At 50.6% G+C, this 11,218-nt stretch overlaps 1 protein-coding gene across 3 annotated transcripts; it reads right to left on the minus strand.

Annotated features, from left to right (window-relative positions):
- Nucleotides 1-225: 225 nt before the first annotated feature.
- Nucleotides 226-10,256, minus strand: KLHDC2 (kelch domain containing 2). 3 transcript variants are annotated; one of them, XM_062495862.1, is made up of 14 exons: nt 10,235-10,256; nt 8,669-8,893; nt 7,868-7,947; nt 6,967-7,084; nt 5,905-6,020; nt 4,706-4,787; nt 4,514-4,597; nt 3,498-3,578; nt 3,364-3,422; nt 3,091-3,200; nt 2,589-2,661; nt 1,894-1,981; nt 1,500-1,552; nt 226-1,097 (listed from the first exon to the last, which is right to left on the minus strand). In XM_062495862.1, the coding sequence occupies exons 2-14, from the start codon at nt 8,822-8,824 to the stop codon at nt 974-976; spliced, it is 1,224 nt and encodes a 407-aa protein (XP_062351846.1). In that variant the 5' UTR covers nt 8,825-8,893; nt 10,235-10,256; the 3' UTR covers nt 226-973. The 3 variants fall into 3 exon arrangements, with proteins under 3 accessions (XP_062351846.1, XP_062351845.1, XP_062351847.1); XM_062495861.1 differs by lacking the exon at nt 10,235-10,256 and having other exon boundaries at nt 8,669-9,833; XM_062495863.1 differs by lacking the exon at nt 10,235-10,256 and having other exon boundaries at nt 228-1,097; nt 8,691-8,783.
- Between the last annotated feature and the right edge of the window lie 962 nt (nt 10,257-11,218).

Raw genomic sequence — 11,218 nt, forward strand, 5'->3', positions numbered from 1 at the left:
TGGGGGCAAAGGCTCTGGAATTTGGGGCAGGAAAAGCCTGGGGTGTTCAGTTCCATTGAGAATGTTTCCTTTGGGAAGGTGCAGTTGTGTTTGCCCCCACCCATTCCTGGCTGTGGGAGAGGGAATGTGCAGGCCCAGCTTCCCCCAGCCCACCCCTGTTGAGGGGAGGAAGAGCAGGGCTGGGAGTCAGGATAAATCCCGGGGATCTCTCAGGAATTGCAGCACAGGAATTGTTCTAGAAGTCAACGTTTTTAATTTTTTTTTTTAAGACAGCTTAAAACACAATTCCCCCCCCCTTCCCCACAGCAGCACGGCCTGGCCCTGTCCCCCCTGTCCCCGCAGGGCTGCCCCTCTCCATGTCCCTGCAGCCTGGGGACATCCCTGGGGCTGCTCCAGGCGCAGGGGAGCTCCACAGGGCCGGGAACAGGCACAAGCACTCCCAGTTACACTTGCAGGGCAGAATATCTGCTACCTAAGGTTCACAATTGAAGTTCCACAACATAAAAATTCCAAACAAAAAACAAACCAACCAAACTACAGCCAAGCAGAGAGTAGTGGTGCTTTAACATCTCAAGGTTTACGACAGTTTATCGACCAACAACGGGAAAACTTCCAGATCTGCTCCTAACTTCCAGATCCTGCTTCTCTGACCTTAAGCATCTGTGGCAAAACGTGAAGCTGTGGAACTAAACACGACCTGCAGCCTCCACTAAAGCAACACTCCAGAGCTGTGGAGTGCTCAGCATTCCCAGCTCCTGTCCCCATGGACATCCCCCACTCTCAGGGCCGGCCTCACCCCAGACCTGGTTGCAGCTTAAGCTCAGGCTCAATCTGCTCTGGCATTAAATACATTTATTGGAACATCTCACACAAAAATAGGTTCTCTCTAGGCCATTCACATGCACGGGAGGGCGAGAAGCAACTACCTACACACAAGGGTGGAGCACACACCTTTAATGGTGCCCGCCCGGGCTCAGGAGCCCGAGGTGTTGTTGCTGCCGAAGCGCTGGTTCACGCTGTGCAGCAGGTGCTTGGGCAGGCAGTGCCACGAGCTGGCCAGCATCTCCTTGAAGCAAATCACGGCCTCGAGGCACAGCCTGGGAACACAGGGGCTGCTGGCAGCAGGGAGGTGCTGAGGGGATGAATCCTCCACCCTCGCCCCCTGGCTGCTGCTCTGGCAGCGTTTGGTAAAGGCAGAAATGTTTTCCAGTATTTTAGAAATGTGAACAAGGTTAATGGTAACCCTGCCCCACTTGTCCTAGAATCCCAGGATGGTTTGGAAGGACCCTAACTCCCATCCCATTCCACCCTTTTTCCATGGGCAGGGGTACTTTCCACCATCCCAGAGCACTCCATGACCTGTCCAGCCTGGCCTGGGACACTTCCAGGGATCCAGGGGCAGCCACAGCCATGCCAGGGCCTCCCCACCCTCCCGGGAATTTCCTCGTGCCAGCTAAGCTGGAACACGACAGTTCCATGCTGAAGTCTTGCTCTCTTACCTGACAAGAGATCTGGGTTGTAGGGAGAACACAAGGATTTCATTACTGTGAGCCTGGAGGGTGGGGGAGAGAGAGAGAATTGGTTCTGTGGGGTCTCACCAGGAGCCAGAGCAGCCCAGGCTCACATAACCATGGGAACAGGGATTCCCAGAATGGCCTGGGTTGGAAGGAACTTAAAGCTCATCCCATTCCAACCTGCCCTGGACAGGGACACTGGAGGAAGCCTTTAGGTTTCCAAGCCTTGAGGCATCTGCACTGAGGGACTTTGGACAGGAGCAAAGCACTCCCCCCTTGGGCTTTGTGTGTGCACCCTTGTGATCCCCACGAGACCAGGACACCGGAGTGATCCAGCACTGCAGATCCCATGGGAAAGGGAAGCTCAAAACCAACTCACAGCTTTGGAATGGGCCAGAAGGTTGTTGGCACAGCCCCCAAAGATGATCACCTCACCCTCCTCGCTGGCACAGGCCGTGTGCCACAGCCTGGGAACAGAAAGCAGCACTGCATTAACCCAAAATCCCAGCTCTGGGAAGATCCCTCCTCATCCCAGCCAGGCCAAAGGGAGAAAACCAGGAAGCATCAGTGCTGTAACTCCTGAACCTGGCTCAGATCACTTCCCAAATCAGAGGGAGGAACACTTGTGTGTTTTCCATGCCACACTCGTGCACCACAGAGCTTTGGGGGCTTTAAATTGCAGGTCCCAACTCCTCTTTCCTCAGCAGGAAGCCAAGAACAGCGCTGGGTGTGCACAGGACGAGCCTCTGGCAGCACCTGGGTGACACCAGCCTGTGCCTGTGGTGGCAGAACAAGGACACTGGTTCCAGTTAGCTCTGGTGCTGGCACTTGCAGCTCAGAGTCCTCTCAAGACAGATCAAACCCTAAATTCCAGGATCAAACCCTAAATTCTGTGTTTCCTGTTGTTTCACTGCCCTGTGTGACCCTCACCCATAATTCTGGGAGCACAACCTGCACCTCTGGGACACGTGGGGAAAGGAGAGCTGTGAGGAGGAACCAGTGTCCTCTGAGAGCCACCACCAGGTGCTTCCACAGCCCTTTTGTACCAGATTTCCAGGGAATTGTCTGCCATACCTTGGTTTTTCAGAGTAGTTATGCTCAAACTGTACCCACTCGTTCTTGCTGATACAATAAATCCAGGCATCACCTGAAAACAAGCAAAATCCCAGATAAAACAAGGATTCTGTCAGTTCTGTAAGCTGCTGCAATATACAAATTGTCTGGTGTAGAACATCCCATTTCTGTTCTTAGATAAATCAAATATTTTAGGAAAAACCTTATAAAAATTTGCTCCCGTTTGCCAACAGGTGTTTTAATGTAACAGAGATTTATGAGGGTGAAGGTGGTGAATTGTAAAGCTGTCACTAATTGCAGTGTGCACTTTTAGATATTTTTAGAGAAGATGAATGGCTGGAAGTTCTGGTGTCCCCACACCCTCAGCAACTCCTGCTCTGTGGAACGAGGAGCTGGAGCACACAGTGGGAATTTAGAAGGAATTCAAGGCAATCATTCAAGCTCCTGTGCACAGCTGTTCCAGAGCTCAAAGCCACCACCAAATCCCTCTGGAACGACTTACTCAGGGGCTGCTTGTCCGTGGTGAATCCTCCAAAGAGGAAGAGGTGATCCGAGGAAATCGGCGTTAAGGAATGCCAGGATCGGCCGACGGGGCACATGCCTTGGGTGAGTCTGGATTGCAATGAAAACACCCCAAATCACCACCAGGGACAGCAAAACCCTGCTGCTCTTTCCTGCTCTGATTATTCCTCAGGTATGTGCAGGATACTGCAGTGACCCAAGGACAACTTTAACTCCTTCAGACACAGAGACTTTAAGAGTTTTGAGCACGCACATTTCGTTCCACTCCCAGGTGTCCAGGTTCAGGTAGTAAAAGTCGTTCATTCTGGACTCCTAGGACAGAGCAGAGCGTGGCTCAAACCTCCAGGAGAGGTCTGGGTAGCCCAGGTTCGAGGGGGCTGGCCTTACCCTGTATCTGCCTCCGAACACAAAACCCCTGTTCCCAACCGTGGCGCAGGCGTGGGCGGCTCGAGGGGACGGGGTCTTCCCCTGTGGAAGGGACAGGGACAGGGACAAGGACAGGGACAGCACAGATCAGTCACCAGAGCACAGGAGAGGCTCAGCTCAACTCACATTTAAGGCCAGCAAGCAGCAGAGTGAAAAAAACACAGCCAGCAAATCATCCTGTGTGCAGACTCGAGTTTTTTGATGGATGGAAGATCAGAGAACTCATTAAAAATGGGGTTTATTTTTTTCCCTCTTGAAGTGTATAAATTTTGCTTTTAGCATGGGGTTCAGCCATAGAAGACAGACTGTAAACGGAACAGTGACATAATAAATCCTTAAATTCATAAATCATCAAGTGTCCAAGGCCAGGCTGGACAGGGCTTGGAGCACCCTGGGAGAGTGGAAGGTGCTCCTGCTATGGCAGGAGTGGAACTGGATGAGTTTTAAGGTCCCTTTCCACCCAAACCGTTCTGGGATTCCATTAAACACCATTTTTCTTGAGTTTCTGAACTACTTGAGACCTGCATGAAGTAATCAGAGCAATTTTTGGCAATCTGGAGTTCCTTGTCTCTTATTTCTTCTCCTCCAACCCTATGGCAACACCAGCCCATTTCCCTGCTCCTGAACACTCCTGGGACACTCCAGATTTGTGTATTTGCAATTAGCAGTGTTTAATTGTCTCCTGACCACAATCCAGCACCCCAGGGACAGGCACCAGCCATCCCCTGGCAGTGGGGGTGACAGCAAACCACACATTCCACTGTCCTGAGCTCCCTGGGAGCTGAAGCATCAACCAAAGCAAGCAACAGGAAAAAGAAGAGATGAAGACAGATCAAAGGAGAAGGTGAATTTCCTCTTTTTGCAGAGTGCATGTGTCTATATGAATGGTTTAAATTCACTGGAAAGGGCTTCAAGAACACTCCTAAATAACATTACTGAGCTGTGACTTAATTAACTGACAGCAAACCATTAATTACCGTGGTTATAGGCTGGCTCCAAGTGAAAGTTTCAAGGTCCAGAACGTGCACGTGGTCATTCCACCCTCTAGGAAGACCTGAATTCTTAAAAAAATAAACCAAAAAAAAAAAAACAAAAAGAAGCAAAAAGTTTTAACAAGCACTGATTAAATATTAAAAGCTGAAACAGAAATGGCTTCCAGGGTTACTTACCCAAAAAGAGGTTTCATCAAATTCAAATGTTCCACGTTGTTTCCCTTCAGGAAAATAGCCATAGCCTCCAAAAAATATCAGCCTGGAGGAAAACACGGATCAAGAGCTGTGAGAAATTCTGTCACACCTGTTACTATAAATATAAACTATAAAATAAAGGTTGTGCTCAGAAAACCAAGGAAGTTCCTTTGGTTTCCCAAGTGTGGGGCTCTGTTTGTTGCCTTCCACCTACACCAAATCCCTCTGGAGCTGTTCCAGCCTCAGGTTCCCAAACTTTGCTCCACTTCCAGATCTGTGAAGCTGCCAGGATGTGCAGCCTGGTCACTGCACTTTGGCCTTTGCCACACTGCTCTCCTGGAGTTTAACTGGGAATTACCTCCGAGTTTTATCTTTGGAGTTTAGCCTGTGGGAGGAACTGCCATGGCTTTGCCAGAAATCCCTACAGGATTATGGAGTGCCAGAAATCTGCAGCACCTCATTAAACACCCACAAGTGCAGCCCTGCACAGATTCACATCTGAACTGATCCTATCAGGTGTGCTAATGAGGAGCTCACTCCCCACTGCAAGGACATGAAAAAGCAGCACTGTGGGCAATTCCACAGAACCGTGGAGTATCCCCAGCTGGAAGGGACACACAAGGATTTTCCCATCTTTCCTGAGTCTCTGCAGCAAATCCCACAGTAAATATCCCAACTGGGAGCTCCCTCCATGGAGGGGCCAAAGCAGCACAAGAGTTAAACTCCAAAATCACCAGAATGGTTTGGGTGGGAGGGACTCAAATCCCACCCATTCCCACCCCAGCCCTGGCAGGGACACCTCCCACTGTCCCAGGTGCTCCAAGCCCAATGTCCAACCTGGCCTTGGGCATTGCCAGGGATCCAGAGACAGCCACAGCTGCTCTGGCAATTCCAGCCCAGCCAGGAATTCCCAATTCCCAACATCCCACCCATCCCTGCCCTCTGGCAGTGGAAGCCATTCCCTGTGTCCTGTCCCTCCATCCCTTGTCCCCAGTCCGCCCCAGCTCTCCTGGAGCCCCTTTAGGTCCTGGGAGGGGCTCTGAGCTCTCCCTGGAGCCTTCTCCTCTCCAGGGGAACATTCCCCGCCAGTCCCACAGTGACTGCAGAGAGGAGGAGGAGAAGGAGGAGGAGGAAGAGGAGGGAGAAGCCAAGAGAGAGCAGAGCCCTCCCTGGGGCCTCACCTGTTTTTGTGAACCCACACCCCCAGCTTGTCCTTGGATGAGGGGGGCACCCCCTGGCACTCCACTCTCACCCACTGCAGCACCTTGTCCGTGGATCTGGCATTTAACATGTAGAACTGGGAAAATAAAGAGATTTTTTTAAAATTCATGGTCAGCTTCAAGCTTAAGTCTGCTGTTAAAATAGCAACTTTAAATTAACACGTGGTGGTATAGAAATAGGAATAAACTAAAAGTTCTTTTCCTAGCTGAAAAGCAGAGCACTGACAACATGGATTTGCAACAAAATATGGATTCACAAATCCTGACCTTTTTGCAGACTCCTTTTACACCACTGACAGGGTTATGGACACTGAGTTCCAGCTTCCAAAAGCTGTTGTGCTCTGTGCACATCTTCATTGTATCCCACAACTGTCTTACAACTAAAAATTGGTTAAAAAATTTACAAAGGGACTTTTTTTTTTTTTTTTTTACAGTATTAGCCCTCCTCTGCATTTATGTAATTGTCCAGGAAGAGAACCAGCTGCTACATTTGCATACAAGAATTGAAATGTAAGAATTCCACAGCAGGAAGGGAAGAAATCACTCTTTACAAATGAGGTTTGTTTCCAACTGTCTGCAAAAATTCCTCCAAACTCCTTCTAGGTTATGGTTACATACAAAATAGATGATCTTGTATTTAATTACATAAACTACGTATTTATATAGACCAGAACTATTTAATTTAAACCACTTTGCCCGACTATCAGAAAACGTAATTAATTAATTCTAGTTGAAGTGGTGGTGGTCAGTCAGTGATCTTGGAGGACTTTTCCAATCTAAATGATTTTGGGATTCTGGGACTACCAGGGAAGAGAAACACTTCCACTCACCCCAGCCCAGTTCCAGATATTACTCAGACAACTGTGGCCATTCCCACTGAACTGGGACTCAGAGGCAGGGACACAATCCAGCTGCTAAAGGGGACTGCACAAGGACAGGAGCCACAGCAGCTTGGGCTGTTCCTGCTGTGAAGTTTCCAGGGCCCATTTCCCTGGGAAAGGCTGGGATTGAGGAATTCCTGACCTTGTTGGTGTTGCCCCGGGCGTGGTGCCCCCCGAAGAGATAAACCACTCTGTCCACACACACGGCACAGCTGCCAGACATGGAGGGGGGAACATCTCCCTCTGTCTTGCTCTTCTTCCTGCAAAACCAGCGTGGAATATTTCACCTGCTCCCAGTGAACAAGGATGGGTTTATTTGCAGGGTTTTAATTACAACATCTCTCAGTTCTTCCCACCTTTTCAGGAGTAACAATTCACAAATTCGTACCCTGTTATGATGGAGGGGTGTGGAAAAGGCAGTTTGGTTAATACATGGGTTTTTTGGGAGTAGGAATGCCATCTGCCCAGCTCAGGAGCTTGGAATGCTCAGAATCCTTAGGCAAAGAGGATTCACCTGTGTAAACTGCAGGTTTCCACTCTGCTCCTGGAGTTTTCCTTTTGTAAACATCATAACCACAGAGAGGAGACTCCAGCCCGTGCCCAAGGTTGTCCCTGACCCCAGGGAGGGCTGAAATCCCATTTCCTGCAAAGCACTGAGAAGGTTCTTCAGCTGCATCACCCTTTAAAAACAACTCCAGAAAAGGCCAAAAACTCAACAGGGATCCCCTGGTCACCACTGGCATCAAAAGTGCTACAAACACAATTTCTAGCTGCTTTATCCCAGGAATCCCAAAACACCTCACACTGGTGGTCACAATCTCCTATCCAGGCTGCCTCTCCTACTTCATCCTGGAAAAAAACATATTGGAGGCTTTCACAGAAAAAAAAACAAACCTGAAGTATTTTATGTGTTTTTGCAGCAGTTTGATCAGTGGGAACAAAGGGATCAGGGAATTCTCTCCCTGCTCAGTCCTTCACCATGCTTTGCACACCAATTTAAGGATTTAGCCAATTTTCCCCCCCAAGTTAATGATTTACTGTACCATCTTCCAGTTTCCATGTTGTAGATCCATATTTCATCCCTAGGCAGGTAGAAGTCATAAAATCCCCGGACCTGGGCATTCTGCAGGACAGGTCAGAGAAGGAAAAGCAGCGTTAGAAGGGTGTTTGACACATGGAATTACAGACTCCTGGGAATGTTTACACCCCCTCTGGGACCTAATCACAGCACAGATCACAGCAGGAGCAGTGCCTGTGCTTCCCACACTCCTGTGCCTCCCACCTGCACAGAGAGCAGGAGTCAGCCTAATTTAGAACCTGCTGGGGACAATCGGCTCCCAGCAGAGCCAGATGGGGGAAAATGAAGTTAAACCTTTGTTTTATGGCCTGAGCCATGGAGCAGAAATGAGCCAAAAAGTTCATTTTGCATTAATTCCCCCACCCCCTCCACGACAGGAGTTTATGTACCGAGTTCCCTGACAATGGTTTTGTCACTGAAATGATTTTGTGGTGCTGCAGCACATGCACCCCCCAGCGTGACAACAACAAACCCGGGAGAGTTGTGCAAACAAAATCACCACTCCCAGGGTGCACAATTCCCATCAGACAATATTCCCTTCACCCTTTGCCAAAGGCAAACAACACCCCAAAAAGCCCTGTATCTGCCAAGGTTTAACACCCCGTGATTTATTTCTTTCAACGTTGCAAAACACCCTGAACGCCGTGTTACAAATTTGCTCGCTGGAGCTGGTTGCCTTGTTCAGGGGGAGGAATACATTTCCCAGAGTCACTCCGGCAGGGATGGGACACAGTTCCCAGTGCGGAGAGTGGCCGAGGGGCTGTACCTTGTATCCTCCCCAGACGTACATGCAGCGCCCGTCGGTGACAGCCACATGCCCGCTGCGCTCGGCGGGGCTGTCGTTCTCCAGCTGCTCAAAGCCCTCCTCGGCCGGCGCCGGCAGCTCCTCGTCCGCCGGCAGCTCCTCGTTCTCCTCGGCCATCTCGGGATGTGCCACGCGCACAGGGATGAGGAATTCCCGCAGATGGATCAGCCAGCGCAGCTCCTGGCCCTGCACGGACACCCCGACAATCCCACGATGGGTATCCCTGGTGGATAAACACTCCTGGAGCTCTGGTAGCCCCGGGAATGTCATCATCATTCGTACCCTCTGAGGGAAGAACCTTCCCCGAAATCCAACCTAAACCTCTCCTGGTATAGTGTGGGGCTTGGAAGAACAGAGGGAGAAACCACACATGGTTAGAGTAAAACGTTCCAGGTGGGGACTCCTCAGTGGTGCACGGTTTATAATGGTTTCAGTTGCCAATGCGACTCAAACTATCCATTTTAGAAAATATTTTAAATCCTATCTATAAATATTTTAATTTGCACAGAGAAGCTGTGGCTGCCCCTGGGTCCCTGCTCCAAGGCCAGGCTGGACAGGGCTTGGAGCAGCCTGGGATAGTGGAAGGTGTCCCTGCCCGTGGACAAGATGAGCACTGAAGTCACTTCCAACCCGCACCATTGCACGATGTCAAAAAAAAACCCAAAACAAAACAAAACAAAAAAAAAAAAAAAACCAACAAAAAGGGGAATAAATTTGGCAGCTTTGCCTACAATAGCAGCAAATCCTGGAGCTTTTTCAGTGTCCCCCACACAAACCTTCCCACAGCGGTTCAGTGCAGGACAATGTCACCTACCCTACACAAAATTCCACAGAACCAATGGCCCTGCTCCAAACCCACGCTGAATTCCAAACCCCGGACCGTCCTGGCAGGACACAGATCCAAAGCTCAGGGAAACCAAATCAGCCCAAATTTGTGCACCCAGCGCCAGAGAAAAGGGCCTCAGTGGGACAATCACAGCCTGCACTCCGGGGCTGGATATTCTGGCTCTGATACTCCTATACACGGCTCCTGAGGGATTTTTGCTGTTTAATTTTAATCGCTCCCGCCACGGAGACGCTGCAGCACCTTCGGGGGGTTATCTCTGCGCTTTAATTACGATTTCTAATTTAGATTAGCGAGCCTTGCCCACAGCTCCGTGAAACCTGCCTGCTTCCAGCTTAGCGGCGTCTTCACCGCCTCGGAGAATTAACACACATATGATATTTTTATATAATATATAGGTATAATAGTCTAGTATTCATTTTACCCCTCAGACACGCTGGGCCGCGTCCCTTCAGCCATTTCCCCCTCAGCCCATCGCGCTGTGCCCACCCCCCTCACACACCGCTCAAACAGGCGGGGGCTCCTCACTAAACGTCCTTCTGTCGCGACATGCCCGAGAGCAGGGCGGGCTCCTCACGACACGCACGACTGTCGCGACATCGCGGCCGCCCGCTGCCGTTACCGGCCCGGCCCGAGCCCGGCCCGCGTCCCTCAGAGCCCCCCCGGGCCCGTCCCGCTCCTACCGCGGCTCCGGCGCTGCCGCTCCTCCGTCCCTCCCTCAGCCGCGGCCGCGCCGCAACATCCGCCGGGCCCGCGGAGCCTTCCGGCCGCAGCGCGCAGGCGCGGGCAGCAGCCTGAGGGGAGCCTAACCCAGCCACAAATTACACCCAAAATCACCCAAAATCACCCCAAAAATCACCCTGAGGGGAGCCCAACCCAGCCACAAATTACACCCAAAATCACCCAAAATCGCCCCAAAAATCACCCTGAGGGGAGCCCAACCCAGCCACAAATTACACCCAAAATCACCCAAAAATCAACCCAAAAGTCACCCTGAGGGGAGCCCAACCCAGCCACAAGTTACGGCAAAAATCACCCCAAAATCAACCCAAAAGTCACCCTGAGGGGAGCCCAACCCAGCCACAAGTTACGGCAAAAATCACCCCAAAATCAACCCAAAAGTCACCCTGAGGGGAGCCCAGCCCAGCCACAAATTACACCAAAAATCACCCAAAAATCAACCCAAAAGTCACCCTGAGGGGAGCCCCACCGAGTCACAAATTACACCGAAAATCACCCAAAATCACCCCAAAAATCACCCTGAGGGGAGCCCAACCCAGCCACAAATTACACCAAAAATCACCCAAAAATCACCCCAAAAATCACCCTGAGGGGAGCCCCACCGAGTCACAAATTACACCGAAAATCACCCAAAATCACCCCAAAAATGACCCTGAGGGGAGCCCAACCCAGCCACAAATTACGGCAAAAATCACCCCAAAATCACCCCAAAAATCACCCTGAGGGGAGCCCAACCCAGCCACAAATTACACCAAAAATCACCCAAAAATCAACCCAAAAGTCACCCTGAGGGGAGCCCCACTGAGCCACAAATTATGGCAAAAATCACCCCAAAATCACCCCGAAGGCACCTTAACCACCCCAAAATACACTCTTAGGACACTCCAAAAATCACCCTGAGTGCCCAAGCCACCCTAAAATTAACC

This window comes from Cinclus cinclus, chromosome 6 (assembly GCF_963662255.1).
Source record: "Cinclus cinclus chromosome 6, bCinCin1.1, whole genome shotgun sequence".
NCBI classification, from domain to species: domain Eukaryota; kingdom Metazoa; phylum Chordata; class Aves; order Passeriformes; family Cinclidae; genus Cinclus; species Cinclus cinclus.